The sequence below is a fragment of the Coregonus clupeaformis genome, chromosome 31, assembly GCF_020615455.1.
Source record: "Coregonus clupeaformis isolate EN_2021a chromosome 31, ASM2061545v1, whole genome shotgun sequence".
Classification (NCBI taxonomy): domain Eukaryota; kingdom Metazoa; phylum Chordata; class Actinopteri; order Salmoniformes; family Salmonidae; genus Coregonus; species Coregonus clupeaformis.
In genome coordinates this window covers 26955504-26975636 of record NC_059222.1, presented here as the reverse complement: position 1 = coordinate 26975636, position 20133 = coordinate 26955504, and the positions used below count along the sequence as shown (strand labels likewise).

At 44.4% G+C, this 20133-nt stretch overlaps 2 protein-coding genes across 2 annotated transcripts in view; one reads left to right on the top strand and one right to left on the bottom strand.

Annotated features, from left to right (window-relative positions):
• Window positions 1-4361, bottom strand: part of LOC121547340 (phosphatidylcholine:ceramide cholinephosphotransferase 1-like) — a 38426-nt gene extending 34065 nt beyond the window's left edge. Inside the window, exon 1 of the mRNA XM_041858553.2 lies at window positions 4036-4361. The gene's annotated coding sequence lies outside the window, so the exon portion shown is untranslated. The remainder of the gene's footprint in view (window positions 1-4035) is intronic.
• Window positions 4362-4567: 206 nt separating this feature from the next.
• Window positions 4568-9718, top strand: LOC121547339 (multiple inositol polyphosphate phosphatase 1). Its single transcript, XM_041858550.2, has 5 exons — window positions 4568-5296; window positions 7571-7765; window positions 7889-7986; window positions 8108-8238; window positions 8643-9718. Exons 1-5 carry the CDS (start codon window positions 4705-4707, stop codon window positions 9016-9018), a joined length of 1392 nt encoding a protein of 463 aa, XP_041714484.1. The 5' UTR covers window positions 4568-4704; the 3' UTR covers window positions 9019-9718.
• The last annotated feature ends 10415 nt before the right edge of the window (window positions 9719-20133 follow it).

The window sequence follows — 20133 nt, the reverse complement described above, 5'->3', positions numbered from 1 at the left end:
GACAGATGGGTCTAAAGTAGCGTCATCATTTAACAATAAAATAGATGGTGAACATGGTACATTTCTACACATATCAGAGAGACAGGATGAAACAACTCCAGAAACATAAAACCTCTGGGCACTCACAAACCATATGAACAAATGTGCCAGGAGCCCCCTGAGGGCACAGTGAGCAATTTGGGGATTTTCTAGCTTTCATCTTGAATAGTTTGCATGGTGTGCAGTAAGTTCTATGGGCAAAATTGTAATGTATCATTTGGTGGTAGGGGTTTCTTGATGAAATGTATATGTTGGACCAAACTCTGGTCCAATTGATCACAATACTACAGATGGAGTTCTTTCTTCCATGAAGCATGGGGAGGGAATGGTTTCTGAATCATTTTAAGCAGCAGAAAATGTAATTTAGAGACCAGTGCCTGTGTACTACTATGAATAAATCATTTGTGGATTGGATGGAGAGGCCATTCTTGCTGCCAGGAGACTACATATGCACGTAAAGCAAAACAGGGCTTTAAGTAAAAGAAAAAGGATGTGCCAAGTAAGTTAAATTGTTTCTGGAAGTCTTGGAATGCACAGAGAGGGTAGGCTTCAGTAATATCTGCTATAGTATGAATCCCTCTTTCAGACCATTTAAGAAAAGAGATGCGACGACAACCTAGGTGGAGAGCGTGGTTGTGAAATAAGGGAAGGTGAGGATGGTATTTGAGATTGGTTTTGGTATATTTACCAACCAGGCGCCAGACTGAGATAAGTTGTGAGATGATAGGGCTGAATTTGAGTTTGCAGTGTTTGAGCGGGATATCAGAATGGATTATGTCTTGGAGTCTGCGGGGCAACTCGTTTTTCCTCCAGAGGGAGCCAAGAGGCAGCTGTAACAGGATTTAACCATGAATACAGAGGGCATAAAATGAAAGGCCAAAAATGTAATTTGAAACCTGCAAATTTTTCACACCGAAGTGTAGAGAATTTAATACGAGGGCATTTACTCTTCCAAATGAATTTAGCAAGTAATGAATGTAGCCTATCCCAGTATCCTGCCGGTGGTGAAAAAGGGATCATGGAATTATAAAAGTTGATTCTTGGCAACATATTCATTTTAATTATCGAGACTCGAGCCGGAAAGAGTTTGGGATTTGCTCCCATCCTTCCACATCAGACTATGCTTCTTAAGATGGTGTTGAAGTTGTTTTGAGTATTGATTGCAAAGAAGGATATATTTATATTCCCAGGTAGTGAAAATGTTGGACTCTGGGGATTTTTAGGGGCAGCTGTGAATTACATTTTACATTTACATTTTAGTAATTTAGCAGACGCTCTTATCCAGAGCGACTTACAGGAGCAATTAGGGTTAAGTGCCTTGCTTAAGGGCACATCGACAGATTTTTCGCCTAGTCGGCTCGGGGATTAGAACCAGCGACCTTTCGGTTACTGGCACAACGCTCTTACCCACTAAGTTACCTGCAGCCCCCAAATTACACATTGCCTCATTCACATTGCCTCATTCAGGGGTAAGAAAAGCAGATTCTGTCCAGTGGATTTTATATCCAAATATAGAGTTGAAGTTATCAAAAATGCTGAGAAGGTTAGGTAATGACTGAGGTACATTGCCAACATACAGCAGTATATCATCTGCATACAGAGATATGTGATGGTCTGTGCCAAGTGCAGTAATGGGGTCATGATATTGTGATTGTCAGACAGCTTGCGCAAGAGACTTTAGGGATAGAGCAAAAAGCATTGGACTTAAGAGGACAACCCTGGCAGTTAGACTTTAACACTTTTTTGGTTACTACGTGATTCCATATGTGTTATTTCATAGTTTTGATGTCTTCACTATTATTCTACAATGTAGAAAATAGTAAAAATAAAGAAAAACCCTTGAATGAGTAAGTGTTCTAAAACTTTTGACCGGTAGTGTATATTAACATTTTCGTGCATCACATCCAAATTATCTAAAAGTAACATCATTGAGTTACACAATACATTTGTAGATACTTTAGGATGATGTGGATATGAAGCGTGAAAATGCTAATATAGGTACCATTGAATTGCATTGGAAATGTGTCACAAATGCTAAAAAGTTTGAATTTGAAACAGTGGACAACAAAACCAAAGCGTGGATTGTTGTCATACCTTGCCCATAGACTGCTTACAGGGTAAGGAAACCAATTGTAATTTAGTAATTTGGGTGAACTATCCCTTTAACATCTTAAAAATAAATAAACTGGAACAGCACCATCTAGTGGTCAGAACCTGGTAATATAAGGATGTAGGATGAGACATAAACCTAAGAACTTAAACTACTAATTTTTCTGAATATGGGAAAAAAAACATAACCAAATTCACTGGGAATACATTCCATAGGATTTCAAAACAATACACAGAGCCGCAGCTCCATACTACTTGTCAGACATAGAACTAATACTATATACTCGTTGTTAGGGTGGGATTGGCATGGGGTTTAGGGGGTCCGTGGGTGGCTTTAGACCATTTATTTGGATTTCCCATGTCTAACTCATTGATAGAAAAAAGTTTGTTCCAAATTAGATGTTAGGTACTATATTTATTGAATATTATATGAATCCTATAAATTAAAATGGTCAATTTGGGTGCACTCAATTAGCTTAATTTCTCAGAGATCAAATGATATTTCAACAAAATAATGTTGCAGGAATGCTAATCTTATGTTTCTAACAACAGAATCTATTTCAGAACAATCTGAGATGGTGGGTGTCGAAATCCTCTCTCGTGCTTTTTGAAGTGGAATGAAAACAGTAAACATGTCATCCCCCACGAATGATACAGCACCCACCCCCTTGGGCCAATTGAGATATCGCGTGTGACTAACAAATTCCAGTTAATTACTATAGCTCCCAACTAGGGGCCAAAATTGGCCCAGTGCTGTCTGAGATATCGCGGAGACAGATCCACAGTCCCCTCCCCGATTTCATCATGGGGGACAAAAAGACATGGTATCAATAACAAGATACAATGAGCTAAAACGAACCACCTATGATTCCCCACATGGCAGCTTCTTGTTATTTTTGCTAGCCATCTGACGTTCAGAATTATAAGGACGAGGCTATACGGGCAAGCCGGGTGCCCGAAATTGATGACGTACAGTATATCCCGCAGCGAGAATTGAGTGGGGATGAACGGATTCGATTCAGTCAATCTTCCTAATGAGCCCTTACCAGCTAGCTAGTTTATGCTTGTGGCTAGAAACTTCAGCGAGAATTTGAAACTTGTCTGCTGAAGTTTTTATAGGAGTAGGTCAATGTTGTAGTTATAGGCCTCCTTTTTTGGTGAAAATCACTACAATAAATGTGCTTTAGCTGTCACCCTAATCTGATATTGGCTACACTCTCTAGCTACTTCCCTCACCTCTCCTTACTGCAGGACAGCAGTCCTCACCAAGCGGGACACACTGTGCCCTTGCCTGGAAACCCAACGTTAAATTCCATAGAATTCTACATCAGGCAGAAATTAGCGTTTGAATCAGGAAAGTTTCCTCTCACGACCTCTACAAGCCAGAATTTTTTATAAAATTATATTTTAGCGTACTTTACCAGTTGTCCGTGTAGTTGGTCCTTTTGGCAGTAGGAATGCGAGACAATATATCCACAGGAAAGTGCAGTTACGTCAACTTTTGAAAGCGCTCGTAGTGCATTCTAATTTCTATCACCTGTAGCATGCACAGAACCATGTAAACATGTGCACGAGCTTGGCAAGTGTATGCATGCATCTCATGCATGTATTTTTTATCTTGTACAAGCTCCATGGTGTCTTAATGTAACCATGATTGAGTTCCGACCCCAGTGCAGCTCAGTGTAGACAAGCATAATGGTAGGATCGATATCTTCTGGCAAGGGTATCTAGATAAATCAGTGCCGCGTGCGCCGAGCAAAGAACTCAGATTCGAGCCAAATTACTTACCTTTAAGCACGAGCAGCGCCTATTCTCCTTAATTAGTGAGCTAGCGATCCAGCAAAAGTTGATGCATGAAAGATATTTGACATCTTATTTCATACTCACTTTTTGACTTGAAATGCATCAGGTGTGCAGTCAGAAGAGCTCCGATGCCAGTCAAACAGACCTAGAAATCGCGTGTGTGGTGTTCGATAGGAAAGTCCTTGCCTCCGAATGATGGAGATGTGCAAGACACCTGAAATTCCTTCAGCAATTTCACTAATGCAAATCCCAGTTGTCGTTTTCTTACTGCTCTGCTGATGAATAGCTACGGAATTTAACAATCCTGGAAATGTGCAAATCTCGGGATATAAGAGAAAATCTGTGCCTCAGGCACATAAAAGCACTGTGATAAACCTTTGATATTGTATGGCAGTCGAAAGAAACCAAATTATGTTGAATCCACTGGGTCTATCTGCGTTTGGGATATTTGATTGATTTTGATATCCCACAGCCCTGAACACTTTGTTTGTTTTATTATCTTGTATCTTGATTTCTGTCCAATTTCTACATCAATTATAACTAAGTCATGCAGTGTTTTAGTGTGGGTCCCGTTCCACACGAAAACGCAGGGATATAATTCGGTTGGCCGGCTGGTGGAGCTCCATTTTCTTTTTTGCCAAGTTCAAAGTTCGCAGGGAAACAACAACAAACAAAGCAGACATCAATGTGCTAGCTAACTTAGTTTAGTAGTTTGTAAGTATCAATTGTTTCTACCTCAACTAATTTGACGAAATGACATCTGCGTTATCTAAACAAAGTTTGTTGTTCACGACATTTAGTCTTGCTTTGACCGGGTTTTCATTCTGCTCAGTTGCAAATGCTAACGTTAATTCAAACATACCTGCGATTGCAAATTATTTCGGAACGAAAGGCAGATATGAGGAAGTAAACCCCTATCTCATTAATGACATCCTCTCGGTAAACAAATCCCTTTTAAAACCGGGATGTACCGATTGCACGGCTATTCATGTGACCGCCATAATTCGGCATGGAACACGATATCCAACGACCAAAAATATCAAAAGGATGCAACGGCTTTACGACCTTGTTCTAAACGACGCAATGAACACTGATAAATGGCTGAATGAAATCAAAACCAAGTGGGAAATGTGGTACACTGACGATATGGATGGCAAGCTTGTGGAGAAGGGGCGAGATGACCATAGGCATCTGGCTGTCAGGTTGGCAACATTGTTTCCATCTTTGATATCAGAGGAAAACCTCAGGAGCCAACGTATCCGTTTCATCACTAGCTCCAAACACAGATGCGTGGACAGCATTGTAGCTTTCCAAGAGGGTCTACTCAACCTTTGGAAAGTGACAGGTGAGTTTGTTGAGTAAAGCTAGTTTAGTCGTTTTACTATTCCCTGAATTATAAATATGCCTGGGGGTATCACACTCAGTCACTCACACTGATCACCAGTGCTTAATTTTTTTGCCTGGCCGAACAGGATCCGGCACCTCTCAGATTTGACTTTGTTCATTCCGGCAACTATTTTCCCGGATCCGGTACCTGTCGCGTCATTATTTATTAATTCTTTCACTGTTCGCACTGTAAACATTCTACTAAAAGCGATCAGCGTTGAATTAAGTTGCCTCGTTATTTCTCCCGCCCCCCAGAAAGACCGTCATGTAAAAGCGCGGTGATCCTTCTGCGTATTCATCCTATCCTGCAACACTGATTCCAAATCCAATTTTATTGGTCACATATACACATATTTAGCAGACGTAATTGCGGATGTAGCGAAAAGCTTGTGAGAAATAATACACACACAAAAATAAATACTGCAAGGTTGCTTAGGAGCTAGAAGGAGAGCTGCCATGTCTGTCGGCGCCATAGACCCGAGCTGTGTTCGAATACTCATACTAACCGTACTATTTGTGACCTAAATTTAGTATGTAGTATGCTTATTGATAATTTAAGTAATAATGCCCAAGAAGTGATAATGCCCGAGAAGCCGGTGTTTGGAGGATATATTGGCACAGGTGTTGTTAGGTCCGAGACGTTAGGCCACTGTAAATGTTAGTCTAAAAGAAATGTGAGATAATGTCTAGATGCTTTTTATAGTGGAGATCAAATTTATAAATTGCCTGGCTGATGAGTCAGATGGAACAGAGTAAATAGGCATTTTAACGGCATATCCGGTGGTAACCAATCAGCATTCAGGATTAGATCCACCCATTGTATAAAGTTCGTATGCCAAAAGTTCCCGGATGTCATACTACATTCGTCAAAATTCGAAGTATATAAGCAGTGGACACTATTTCTGTACTTTTAGGCCCTAGAATGCAATTCTTCAGAAAATGGGCGTGGCTTCACAACATTTTCAGATTTTAAGAAAATGGCAGAAAATATGCAGCCGAAGTCTGACGAGAGCCGATACAAATGTAAATACAAAAAGTAAATATTCATTGCTTTAACTAATTATGATAAATGTTAAGAAAATGTTGAGCAATGTAATAAAAAAGTAATGACTTTTCAGTGCATCCACTGAGCAGGTGCAATTTGCAGTTCAAGAACAAGCAAACGTATAACCCCTTGCTTGTCATGCAGAATTCAAAGTCGGGCTGTACAACATGCAAAAAGGTAGGGAGCTTGGGTCTAGAAACGACTGAAGGGATTAAACTGGCAAAAGAGTGGTTGGAATGTACAGTAACATCCTCTGCCTCAGCAAAAAAACAACAACAAAGAGCCCTCACCAAGGCGCATTTGGTGGCAGCAAGCCTTGTAGACAAGGCTAAAGAGGACACCCAGGGCATAGTTAACACTCAAAAAGAAAAAGTAGACACTACAGCCAGAGTTTTCCGAACAGCCTTAGGAGTCTAAACGTCACAGCTCATGACTTTGAGCAAGAAATTGATTGTCAGTAGTTAAATGGACTTGACATAGGGAGAGTCATTGTGGGAGGTTTTGAAAACTAAGGTAGGAAAAAAAAAAATCCTTTACAAACTTGTTCTGTACTGTGAAGTTAATCTGAATATGTGCTTAATTTTATCACATAGACAGGAGGCCTATATATTCTCATGTGTGTTCTGCTGTAGCCTACATTGATTTATTTTATTTGAAGTTATTCCGATAATGTGATATATGTTCTACTGCTACATTGATGTCTTGAAAATGATATGAAATTCGGTTCTTGTAGGCCCCACAGCTGAGTATGTGTGCATATGCATATGACGGGTGTTCTGCAGTGACGTCTAAAAATGTTGCTGTACATTGATGTCTACAAAATTAGGCTATAAGAAATTCGGACTTGTGTAAGCCCCGCAGCTATACTCAAGTATGTGGCCATAAAATGCTTTGAATTAATCAGCACCTTGGAAAGTGCTGTCCGTTTCACCACCATAGATAGGCTACTTGGCTGTTTACTCTGTCTGCTGCGCTGCTACTTTGTGTTTGAAACTTTTTTTCTCAATGTAATCCGGTACCTCAGAGCCCCACGGATAACCCCCCTCGCACTCACTATGTGTTCCGGGACCTCCCAATTTACTAATTAAACAATGCTGATCACCATTAGTACAGTCTGGTGGGGGCGAGATCAGCAACAGTAATATACAATGTTTGGACTTATTGTATTCTATTTTTGTCTTATTACAGAAGTTGGACCCAGCCACAAAATCAATGATGAGTTGATGAGATTCTTTGACCAGTGCAAAAAATTTGTTGAGGATGTGGAGAACAACAAAACTGCCCTGGAAGAGGTCCACCTCTTCAAGGCCTCAGCAGAGATGAAAATACTGCAAATGAAGATGGCTGACCAACTGCACGTTCCATACAATCACATCACACCAGGTTGCTTGGTTCCAAATCGTAACCACTTTGTGTAGTTGAGGGAGTTCATAATGTTACGGTTGAAACTTGCAATCCTCTTATGCCAGTTGAATTCATTCAATAATTCTCACTTTTTCTCACCAGATCTGGTGGAGGCTGCATTCTTCCTGTGCTCATACGAGTTTGCCATCAAATCTTTGAACTCCCCCTGGTGCAACCTGTTTGATGAGACTGACGCCCAAGTATGTCCACAGTGGGAGAGCTATTGCCTCTGCCTCATAAACAATGAAGCACCCAGTTCAGTCATACAGATCAAACCGGTCTTTCAAATTTTCATTGACGCAATCACCTGTGCCTTTTCAGGTGCTGGAGTACAAAAATGACCTGAAACAGTACTGGAAGAGGGGCTATGGTCATGACATCAACCGCAAGTCCAGTTGCACTCTTTTTCATGACCTGTTCAATCGCCTTGATCAGGCTGCTCATGAGATCAGGTGAGTTGGTTGTAAAGTTAAACCACAGTCCACACTCATTTTATTGTGTACCATGATCATATCACTTAAACACAAGTGCTTATATAGGCCAATTATTGTTATCAAGCCTGTCCCTTTGATTGTTATTAAAAAACTATTGGGTCCCTGAGGGTATATCCACCAAGTCCTCGCCCATTAATGGTTACTCCTGTTTTAAATGGGCTCTCTACAATGGAGAAAGTCATTGAAGTTAACTGTTACGTGGCAATTGGGAATATATAGTTTCTCCTTTGTTTTTCCCTCTGATGCATTTCACAGCACTTCCCTAAGTAGTTGTTATAACATTGTAATAGCATAGTAAGTGTGTGGCTGGTTGTTATCATGATTTTAGAATTGTGGATTATGTCCCCTTTTTTCCTGTTCAGGTTTGGGCATGTATCTGAGGCTGTGACCATCCAGGTGGGCCATGCCGAGACCCTCCTGCCCCTGTTGGCCCTCATGGGCTTCTTCAGAGACGAGACGCCCCTGACCGCTGACAACTTTGACATGCAACATGGCCGCACCTTCCGTACCAGCCGCATCGTGCCTTACGCAGCCAACCTGCTATTTGTGCTGTATGACTGCAGCGAAGGCCTCCGGCTGCAGTTCCTCCTCAACGAGACACCTCAGAACTTCCCCGATATAAAGCACCAGGCTCCACTCTACGATACGGTCAGAGAGACCTACAGAGAGCTGCTGCACGGCTGCAATTTCGAGAAGGAGTGCGAGCTGCCCAGACCCAACATAAACTCTGAGCTGTGAGCTTGGGGCATGTGAATGTAAAGAGCTCTCTACAGGGGTTGGAGGACTCAAACATCTATGTGTCATTCAAGAGAGAGGTTTTAAAGGTTTTCTCTGAACCAGTTACACCTTTTTTTTTTTTTACAGATAGCTTTTACAGGGCCCCCTTTTTTTCAGATGTCACTTTAGCATGAGTTATTATGATGCTTGCTTTATTTTCTAGGGTCAGAATTATCCAGGGTCTTTATTGAACACACTCTTTTTAGAAGAGAGAGAGCTTTATATTTATGCTATTTCATGAGTTTGTATTGATTTCTATGATATTGCAGATTTTTCAGGTGCCTTTTTGTGTTTTCGTACAGTATGTTTTTTCCAAAAGCAGAAAGAAACACTGAGTAGAATATAATGTCTGCCACTGGATAGATGGGTTGGGTTTCCTTGCTGAAAAACTCTTTGCAATTGTTTGTGTTTGTAAAACATTTTGCTCTATAATATGAGTAATTTGTGTGGGCTGATTATATTTGCACTCATTTTCAGAGACATTTACACCAAAGGTTGCCTTTTTTAGATTTATTGGACTGCATTGTGAACAAAATATACATTTTAAACAATAAGCTTTTAATTTGGGGTTACCTTACTTGAGTTACTTTATTTGATTATTTTCTACATTGTCATTTGATTTGTTTGTGAAATATTTTAGATTAAAGTAAATGACTTATGAGTTTTTATTTTGACATATTTGCTTTTGTATCAAATGCAAATTTAGCAACCCATTTTAAAATCAGTAAATTATGTCATGGTTCAAATTTTCCATGACAAACAGTGGTTATTTGTAAATGGCATCAAATGCCATTCATGGTCTCTGATTTCATGGTTTTCTTTCGATTTTGCAACGGGTCGGCAAATGACCTATGGGAACTCCTTTAGGTTACTTTCATATGGAATTTCGATTTTTCAATGACTCGGAGGTGCTGTAAGTAGTTGATTTTTATCTAATCTAATCCCCCCCCCCGTTATTGTGCCTGCCTATACTAGCTAACTTTTATTGCTTTTTGTTGAGAATTTCCATCCTTCTGTGTTAGCTAGTTAGCTTCGAGTCTATCCTGTTACCTCAGAAGTACGCTTGTAGCTACCTACAGTGGGGGAAAAAAGTATTTAGTCAGCCACCAATTGTGCAAGAACCACACCACACGGGGGGATCCCAGAACCACATGGGGGGACCTAGTGAATGACCTGCAGAGAGCTGGGACCAAAGTACAAAGCCTACCATCAGTAACACACTACGCCGCCAGGGACTCAAATCCTGCAGTGCCAGACGTGTCCCCCTGCTTAAGCCAGTACATGTCCAGGCCCGTCTGAAGTTTGCTAGAGTGCATTTGGATGATCCAGAAGAGGATTGGGAGAATGTCATATGGTCAGATGAAACCAAAATATAACTTTTTTGTAAAAACTAAACTCGTTGTGTTTGGAGGACAAAGAATGCTGAGTTGCATCCAAAGAACACCATACCTACTGTGAAGCATGGGGGTGGAAACATCATGCTTTGGGGCTGTTTTTCTGCAAAGGGACCAGGACGACTGATCTGTGTAAAGGAAAGAATGAATGGGGCCATGTATCGTGGAGATTTTGAGTGAAAACCTCCTTCCATCAGCAAGGGCATTGAAGATGAAACGTGGCTGGGTCTTTCAGCATGACAATGATCCCAAACACACCGCCCGGGCAACGAAGGAGTGGCTTCGTAAGAAGCATTTCAAGGTCCTGGGTGGCCTAGCCAGTCTCCAGATCTCAACCCCATAGAACATCTTTGGAGGGAGTTGAAAGTCCGTGTTGCCCAGCGACAGCCCCAAAACATCACTGCTCTAGAGGAGATCTGCATGGAGGAATGGGCCAAAATACCAGCAACAGTGTGTGAAAACCTTGTGAAGACTTACAGAAAACGTTTGACCTGTGTCATTGCCAACAAAGGGTATATAACAAAGTATTGAGAAACTTTTGTTATTGACCAAATACTTATTTTCCACCATAATTTGCAAATAAAAACGTTTTTCTCATTTTGTCTGTCATAGTTGACGTGGACCTATGATAGAAATTACAGGCCTCTCTCATCTTTTTAAGTGGGAGAACTTGCACAATTGGTGGCTGACTAAATACTTTTTTCCCCCACTGTAAGTTAGCCATACATAGCAACCATAGCTAGTTAGCTTGTTGTACCTGTTGTTGGCGCTTGTTAACCCGCGGTGTCGTGCCAGTCCCCGCTTGACTACCACACCAGCCCGTTGATCCAGCATTACCACTCCCTCGCTTGGAATTTTGCTGTGATCACGGAGCTCAACAGTGATGTAGGCTACCGGTCCTCGCTTGACCGAGTCCACTAACGATGAGACTGACAGTCCACCCTTGACTGTGCCAGTCAGATTGCTTCATATCAGTGGGAGTTTCGAGCCCGGACCTTGATACATATTTAGGCGGGAGTCTCGACCCCGAAACACGACTGGTTGGAGCCAATAGTAAATATAACTTTCTCTCAAAGTATCCGAAGCCGATACCGAGAGCAATCAAAGCATACACCGAGACACACCGGAACAAAAATATATTTTTTGTAACTTTTTTCTTTGAACACACTTCTCTTATGTGAAAATCCATTCTTTGCACACTGATTCAGTGCTGTACACAGGATGACGTTCCACCCATGGCAACAGTGTGAAAAACAACTCCCAGCCTCAGATGAGCACACACTGCGTTCTTTGCTTGGGAAATGAACATGCTCAAGCGGCTGCACAGGGTAGCAGCTCTTGCACTCACTGTCAGAAATTCTAACCAAGAGCATTGAAATATCGACTTGCGAGCTTTGGGGGTGGTGCCTCTGGATTCTCATCATATGAGTGCCACACAGGTCAATGATCATTCCAAACGCTCCAATGTCTAATGACGGGTCTCACTACCCTCGTGATCCACCACCCAATAAACGCTGTCGCTCATCCTCACCTGGGCACAAATCTCGACACACTGAGATGCAAGGAGATCATGACTGGACAGTCGTATGGCAACCATTGAGTCTGCCCTCGAGCACATCGTGGCCAGGCTTCCCCCGCCGGTTCCAAATCCAACCCCTACCTCTGAACGGCGCGTGGTTGTTGAATCAGATGACACTGACATACTGTCCACAAGAGCCTCCCACTCATGACACAGACTATGAGCACTCTGATGATGATGATGCTACGTACCACAGCTCTAGCATTGTCCAGTCCCAGTGACGCTCGACCAGAAAATATCCTTCTCTGAAATCTTTGCGATGGCATGCAGGAACCTCAACGTGGAACATGCACCTACTGCCATGATGTCCACATCCAAGTTTGATTCATTCAGTTCTTCAAAGACTGAGACATCTATCCCATTGTTCAAAGACTTTGCGTGAGCTCCAATGCACTTGGAGCATGCCAAATGACAACCACTGTCATGCCAAGCATATGCACTCGCTTAGCTACAGTTCATGGTGCAGATTAGAATGGTTTTGGCCATTTCTCCCATATGGACAAATAATTTGCTTCGCTTGTTCTGCCTCCTTCTCTTAGTCACAGTTCAGACCAAGAGCTGCCTAACAAACGATGCAGGGCATCTGATTGCTTCCTACCACAGGAGGTTGGTGGCACCTTAATTGGGGAGGACGGGCTCATGGTAATGGCAGGAGCGGAATAGATGGAATGGTTTTAAACACATCAAACATATGGAAACCATATGTTTGACTCCGTTATATTTATTCCAGCCATTACAATGAGTCCGTCCTCCTATAGCTCCTCCCACCAGCCTCCTCTGATTCCTACGCAGGACAAATGACAGCACTGCTTCAGCCGCTAGACTTAAGTCAGTATCACTGCTGAATTTCTATCAGAAAGAGCTGCAGGAACGCCTCTCCGCAAACTATGATGATGAGACCATAAAATAACTGTCTAGAGTTACAGACGTGCTCATCCAATGCCTTCAGGGCAATGCTCAGATGGTTGGGATGTAGAGCTGCTCATCCAATGGTTTCAGGGCAATACTCAGATGGTTGGGAAATCTTTGGCAACACTGTGTGTTGCACGGCACCACCTATGGTTAGTGCAGTCTAAGCTCCCTTACAAAGAGAAGGTTCCACTCCTAGGTGTGCAAGAGAAGCACAGATGGAGCTTCAGTGCCTCATTCCAAAGCCTAGAATGCATCAGCCAGCAAACCATTACTCCCATCCCAGGGCCCCAACTGGGGAGCCAAGAAACCAGGCTCAGACTCACACTGTACCTGCTCAGGAGTGGAGGAACAGAGACTCTCGGCCCTACCAAAGAGGTGGAGCGCAGCATCACCCAAGAGGCAGAGGTGCACCATATGCAGGCCGCGTCCCCTCTGCACCACATCACGCAGAGCCTCGGTCCTGATTGGACTGACTCGCTAGCACAACACAGTTTCCTCGAGCACCACCTTTCCAGCTGGAAAAGGTCAACGGCCAACAAATGGGTGTTACGCACTCTAACACAAGGTTACGCACTACAATTTTGTCAGCGACCCCCACGCTTCAGTGGTGTCTTGAAAGCAATGGCTTGCAACCCTGCTCAAAAGCAAACGTTCTGCTCAGAAGTCTCCTTGCTCCTGGAAAAGCATGCAATTGAAGAGATGGAACCAGTGCAACAAAACTGCGGGTTCAACTCAATCTATTTTCTGGTGCCGCAAAAGGGCGGAAGCCTCCGTCCGATCCTGGACCTAAGGTGCCTGAATCATCATCTGTCAGCATTTGGAAGGGAAGTGCTGAAAATCAAAACCATCCTTTAGTCAGTACAACCAGGAGATTGGTTCACCACAGTGGACCTGAAAGACGCATACTTCCATATCCCCATTCTGCCAGCACACAGAAAATACCTGAGATTTTCCATCGAAAAACATGTTTTTCAGTTTTGCGTTCGCTCACCCCTCACACTTTCATGAAGTGCATAAGCGCTAGCCCCCCTTTGCCAAGAGGGAGTCGGGGTCCTGAACTACTTAAACGATTGGCTAATATGTGCAGAGTCACAAAGCCAAGCTTTTGCAAATCACCTCTCTGAGTTGGGACTAACAATGAACTTGGAAAAGAGTTCTCAGGTCCCCACTCATTGTGTGCACTTCCTGGGCTTGACACTGTTACATTGAAATCATGCGAGCAACACTCTTTCCAGAAAAGGTGGTATCTCTGACATTGTCTTTCAACATTCAAACTGAGAAAACCGGTGACAATGATAGAGAGTCAGAGGCTGCAGTCCAAGTTGTACCATTGGGCTTGCTCCACATGCGGCCAATACGGTGCTTTTGTGTTTGCCAGAAGGGGCAATTTCAATGAGTTGCTGGAGAGCAATACAATGGTGGCGCCTAGCACTTCAAACTTCCAGTGGAGTTGGGGTGCTGCAATTTTAGTGGCAGAAAAACCTTTTTTGCATGCGCTACAGACGGCTTTATCGGTCCGCTAATACAGGACTAGTAAAGTTTTTTGAAATACATATTTAAAAATAATAATAATTGTAATTCAGATGGTGCTGCAGCACTCTCAGCACCCCTAGTTCCCACAGCTATGCCATGGACAACAGCTCACATCAACTTACTGGAGCTCAAGGCGGTTCACCTTGTACTCCGGCACTTCCTCCCAGTACTGAGAGGACAACATTTACATTTTAGTCATTTAGCAGACGCTCTTATCCAGAGCGACTTACAGTTAGTGAGTGCATACATTTTTCATACTGGCCCCCTGTGGGAAACGAACCCACAACCCTGGCGTTGCAAGCGCCATGCTCTACCAACTGAGCTACAGGGGACTACACATATGGACAGACAACACAACTGTGGTTGCACACATCAACCGCCAGGGCAGATTGAGGTCAATGGCACTGCACCAGGTAGCAAGGGAGCTACTGTTTTGGGCAAATCAACACCTTACATCCCTCAGAGCAATACACCTGCCGGGGATGGAGAACCAGGCAGCAGACCTTCTCTCCAGAGGAGGCCCTCTTCCTTCAGACGATTCAGAAGGGCCATCGCTGATCTGTTCGCATCGCAAGCCTCATCGCTGATCTGTTCGCATCGCAAGACTCAACCCATTGTCCTATGTGGTTCTCCATAAAGGGTCCAGCAGGCCCACTCGGGGTCGATGGCCTATCACACAGATGGCCAAGCGGCTGCTGTATGCGTTTCCACCAATTCCCTTGCTCCCTCAGGTCTTGAGGAAGATCAGTCGCGAGAGCGCGTCAGTTCTACTTGCTGCTCCACATTGCCCACAGCATCACTAGTTTTCAGACCTTGTACAGCTGACAACCTCCCAACCATGGGAACTCCCTCTTCAAGCAGACCTCCTGTCACAAGCGAACGGCAAGCTTTGGCACCCCAAACCCAACCTACTGAAGTTGTGGGTGTGGCCCCTGTAGCTGCAGGGTTGCCCTCCTTCGTAATTGATACAATTGAGGCAGCCAGGGCATCCTCTACACGAACCCTGTATTCCTACCGGAATATGTTCAGGAAGTGGTGTGTTGACCATGCAGAATCGCCATCTTCCTGCCCAATTTCTGTCATTTGGATTTTCCTCTAGGAGTTTATGGCTGCAGGGAAGTCCCCATTTACACTGAACAAAAAAATAAATGCAACATGGAAAGTGTTGGTCCCATGTTTCATGAGCTGAAATAAAACAATCCCAGAAATGTTCCATACGCACAAAAAACGTATTTGATTGGCTGGGTCTGGCTCCCCAGTGGGTGGGCCTGGCTGCCAAGTGGGTGGGCCTATGCCCACCCATGGCTGCACCCCTTCCCAGTCATGTGAAATCCATAGATTAGGGCCTAATGAATTTATTTAAATTGACTGATTTCCTTATATGAACTGTAACTCAGTAAAATCTTTTAAATTGTTGCATGTTGCCTTAATATTTTTGTTCAGTATACATTGAACGTGTATATGGCAGTCATGTTTATGGGCCATGACCAGATTGCGGGTGCAATTCATGAAAGGTGCCCGCAGGCTACGTCCCCCCGAGGCTCCTTCAGTACCCTCATGGGAGTTGGCTGTTGTAATACGATCACTTATGAGGCCACCATTTGAGCCCCTGTCTTCACTTGAGCTATGTGAGCTCTCAGTCAAGACTGCCTTTCTATTGGCTATTGTTTCAGCCAAGCGTGTTGGAGAATTACATGCGCTTTCTACCCATCCTTCATGCCTCACTTTAGCAGAAGATGGATCTAAGGCAGTGCTTTGGTTAAATTCAGTATTCTCACCTACGGTCCTTTCATCATCACATGCTAACCAGCCCTTAATCATAGCGGCATTTCACCCGCATCCCCACTCCTCACAGGAGAGTTGTGAGTTGCATACACTTTGCCCGGTTAGGGCATTGAGTGCCTATCTTGCTGCAACAAGAACTGTTCGTCAAACAGAACAGCTTTTTGTGTGTTATGGGCAGAACACCAAAGGGTGCGCTGTCTCGAAGCAGAGACTGACATATTGAATTACCAATGCAGTGTCAAAATCACACCCTGCAGCAGGTAGGCATGGTAGGACACTCCACTATGGGTATGGCCACTTCATTGGCCCTGTTCAGAGGGGCCTCCCTGGACTGTTATATGGGCTGCTGCAAGTTAGGCAACACCCATAACTTTCATGAGGTCCTACAGACTCAATGTTATGTCCACACCATCAGTGGGGTCTGTGGTTCTGGACACGGCACGCTCTCTCAGCCCAGATAAGTGAGCGTACCGTGAACCTTGTACATACTTACTTATCAACCATCAGTGAGATGGATGTCCTACACAGAGGCCTTCCACTATTGGTGCTGTTGCACCCAATTGAAGCCTCATATTGTAAGTTATAGCTTTCAGCTTGCTTGTGTATACGGTTGTATACCACAGTTGAAATTCTGTGTTACATTCTGTTGCATCCTGTTGGGTAATGAATTTAACATTGGTTCTCTGAGTAGAGTAACGGGTCGCCAAGCTTTCATGTCGTTCCTCCACTTCCGTAGGGTTCGAGTGAAGTAATAGACAGTATGTCACACCACACCGCATTTTATAGTGACAGGTCACATGGGTACAGTAAGGGTGTGGCGTGACTGTAAACATCTTTGATATTAAGCACAGTGGCGATTTTAGCATATAAATCTTGGTGGGGCAAACTCCCCAAAAATGTTTTAGATGCATGCCAGCAAAGCCACTACACAACACAACACAACACTAAACAATACATTAATTGCATTATAACGGTGACAAACGGTGCCCACAAACTGTTAGGGCCTACAGAAAGCTGTCCCAACAGCAGAGCTTTGTTTTCAGCAGCATGGAGTGAATCCTTACCACTGCTACACCTGGCTATCAGTGGAGCCTTGTCTGGCAGCGAAACAGTTCATTCAGCCTCATTTACTTCCTTTTGAAACAACATAGCTGATATGGCTGACTTGCTTAAACAAACTAAGAGCATAAGAGATGTACAAACTATGGCATAAGGGGACAATGAGCGGATAAGAGGCAATCCGTAATTTCAATTAAAACATTAATAAGCGAGCTAGGTCAATATAACTATTTGTTCAGCAGTTTTGAAATGTACAGTGACATAATTCAGAACATTACATAGAATGGTAAGAATTACCTTTGGGTGTCAGAGAAAATGTATAGGGTAAACAGCACATTATTTTCATTAGGAATTTAGTGGAGTAAAAGTAAAAGTTGTCAATTATAAATAGTAAAGTACTTTCTGAAGGCACTGAATATAATTTTGGCAATTTATTTTCATTTACTTCCCTATTGGACCCACCGCTATGCCAGTTCTATTGGACCCACCGCTATGCCAGTTCTATTGGACCCACCGCTATGCCAGTTCTATTGGACCCACCGCTATGCCAGTTCTATTGGACCCACCGATAGGCAAGTTATATTGGACCCATCGCTATGCAAGTTCTATTGGACCCACCGCTATGCCAGTTCTATTGGACCCACCGCTATGCCAGTTCTATTGGACCCACCGCTATGCCAGTTCTATTGGACCCACCGCTATGCCAGTTCTATTGGACCCACCGCTATGCCAGTTCTATTGGTGTCATTCTGTTTTACTTTTGAGATGAAGCTTAATTATTTTTAGTTTTAGTTTGTGTCAAGAACTGCAACGCTGCTGGGCTTTTCACACCCGACAGTTTCCCATGTGTATCAAGAATGGTCCACCACCCAAAGGACATCCAGCCAACTTGACACAACTGTGGGAAGCATTGGAGTCAACATGGGCCAGCATCACTGTGGAATGCTTTCGACACCTTGTAGAGTCCATGCCCCGACGAATTGAGACTGTTCTGTATAATATTAACATAATCACGTTTATTTTTTTGAATGTATTATAAGATTTACCATATGATATGATAGTGTATGATGTGTTTAACTATTTCAAATAGCTGTCACGATCGTCTAATGAGGAGGACCAATGCGCAGCGTTGAAGGTGAACATGACTTTATTAAATTAAAGCCTAAACACGAAAACAATAAACAATGACGAAACGTGAAGTCCTCCGTTACAATGACTGACAAGGAACAAAAACCCACAACACTAAGGTGAACACTGACAGTTTAAATATGGCTCCCAATCAGAGATAACGAGCCGACAGCTGACACTCGTTACCACTGATTGGGAGTCACACGACCAAACAATGAAACACAACACAACCAAATGAACACACCCTGGCTCAAAATACACAGTCCCGGAGCCAGAGCGTGACAGTACTCCCCCTAAAGGCGCGGACTCCGACCGCGCCTACACCCAAATAGGGAAGGGCTGGGTGGGTATTGCTCCTCGGAGGCGGCTCCGGCTCGGGCTTGACCACCACCCTACTACAATCCCCCCGCAGTGTCCCCAGTCCGATCTGACCCAGTTAGCTGGATCAGGACTGCCGACGCGCACCCCTGGCTTGGCGCGTGAGGCAGGAATGGACCGGACCTGGCAGACGATACGCACCCTTTGCATGGTGCGTGGGCCGAACAGGCCTCACCAGGCTGAAGACTCGCATCCCTGGCTTGGTGCGAGTAGCAGGAATGGGCTGAATCCGGCTGACGACTCGCACCCTTGGCTTGGTGCGAGTAGCAGGAATGGGCTGAATCCGGCTGACGACTCGCACCCTTGGCTTGGTGCGAGTAGCAGGAATGGGCTGACTCCGGCTGACGACTCGCACCCTTGGCTTGGTGCGAGTAGCAGGAATGGGCCGGACTGGGCTGGCGACGTGCACCACAGACCTGGTGCGGAGAGCAGGAACGGGCAGAGCCGGGCTGACGAGACGCACCACAGGCTTGATGCGGAGAGCAGGCACGGGCAGAGCCGGGCTGACGACGCACACCACTGGCTTAGTGCGGGAAGCTTGGATGGGCCGGACTGTACTGGGGACACACACCACTGGTCCTACACCGGGATCTGGAACGGGCCGGACCGGACTGGCAACACACGCCAGTACCTCTCGCCGTGCCTCTACTTCCTCCATCCCCTCTTCGACCAGTGGCCCCCGTAACCCGGCGGCCTTCTCCGGCAACCCACTGGGCCGCTCTATCGCGGCCTCCTGCTGGTCCGACGTCGTGAGCCCCCCCCTAAAAATTTTCGGGGCGTCTCTCCTACCCGTGGACCAGGTCTCCATATCCCCCGCCAGCCTCTCGCCCTTCTGCCATAGTGTCAAGCCCCTTCTCCTCCTCACTCGGCTTGACCCAGTCCAGGAGGCGAAGGAGATCTGTGAGGGATCTCCCTGGCGACGGCTCCTGGACACGCTGCTTGGTCCCATCTTGGTGGGTTTTTCTGTCACGATCGTCTAATGAGGAGGACCAATGCGCAGCGTTGAAGGTGAACATGACTTTATTAAATTAAAGCCTAAACACGAAAACAATGACGAAACGTGAAGTCCTCCGTTACAATGACTGACAAGGAACAAAAACCCACAACACTAAGGTGAACACTGACAGTTTAAATATGGCTCCCAATCAGAGATAACAAGCCGACAGCTGACACTCGTTACCACTGATTGGGAGTCACACGACCAAACAATGAAACACAACCAAATACAACACAACCAAATGAACACACCCTGGCTCAAAATACACAGTCCCGGAGCCAGAGCGTGACAATAGCTGAGATGTGTTATTA

What these genes read in the sequence shown, in the direction of transcription:
- LOC121547339 (XM_041858550.2), top strand. Translation starts at nt 4,705, where the DNA reads ATGACATCTGCGTTATCTAAACAAAGTTTGTTGTTCACGACATTTAGT. An exon ending in CAACCTTTGGAAAGTGACAG is followed by an intron (nt 5,297 to 7,570) that starts GTGAGTTTGTTG and finishes GTCTTATTACAG; the next exon opens with AAGTTGGACCCAGCCACAAA. An exon ending in CAGGCTGCTCATGAGATCAG is followed by an intron (nt 8,239 to 8,642) that starts GTGAGTTGGTTG and finishes TTTCCTGTTCAG; the next exon opens with GTTTGGGCATGTATCTGAGG.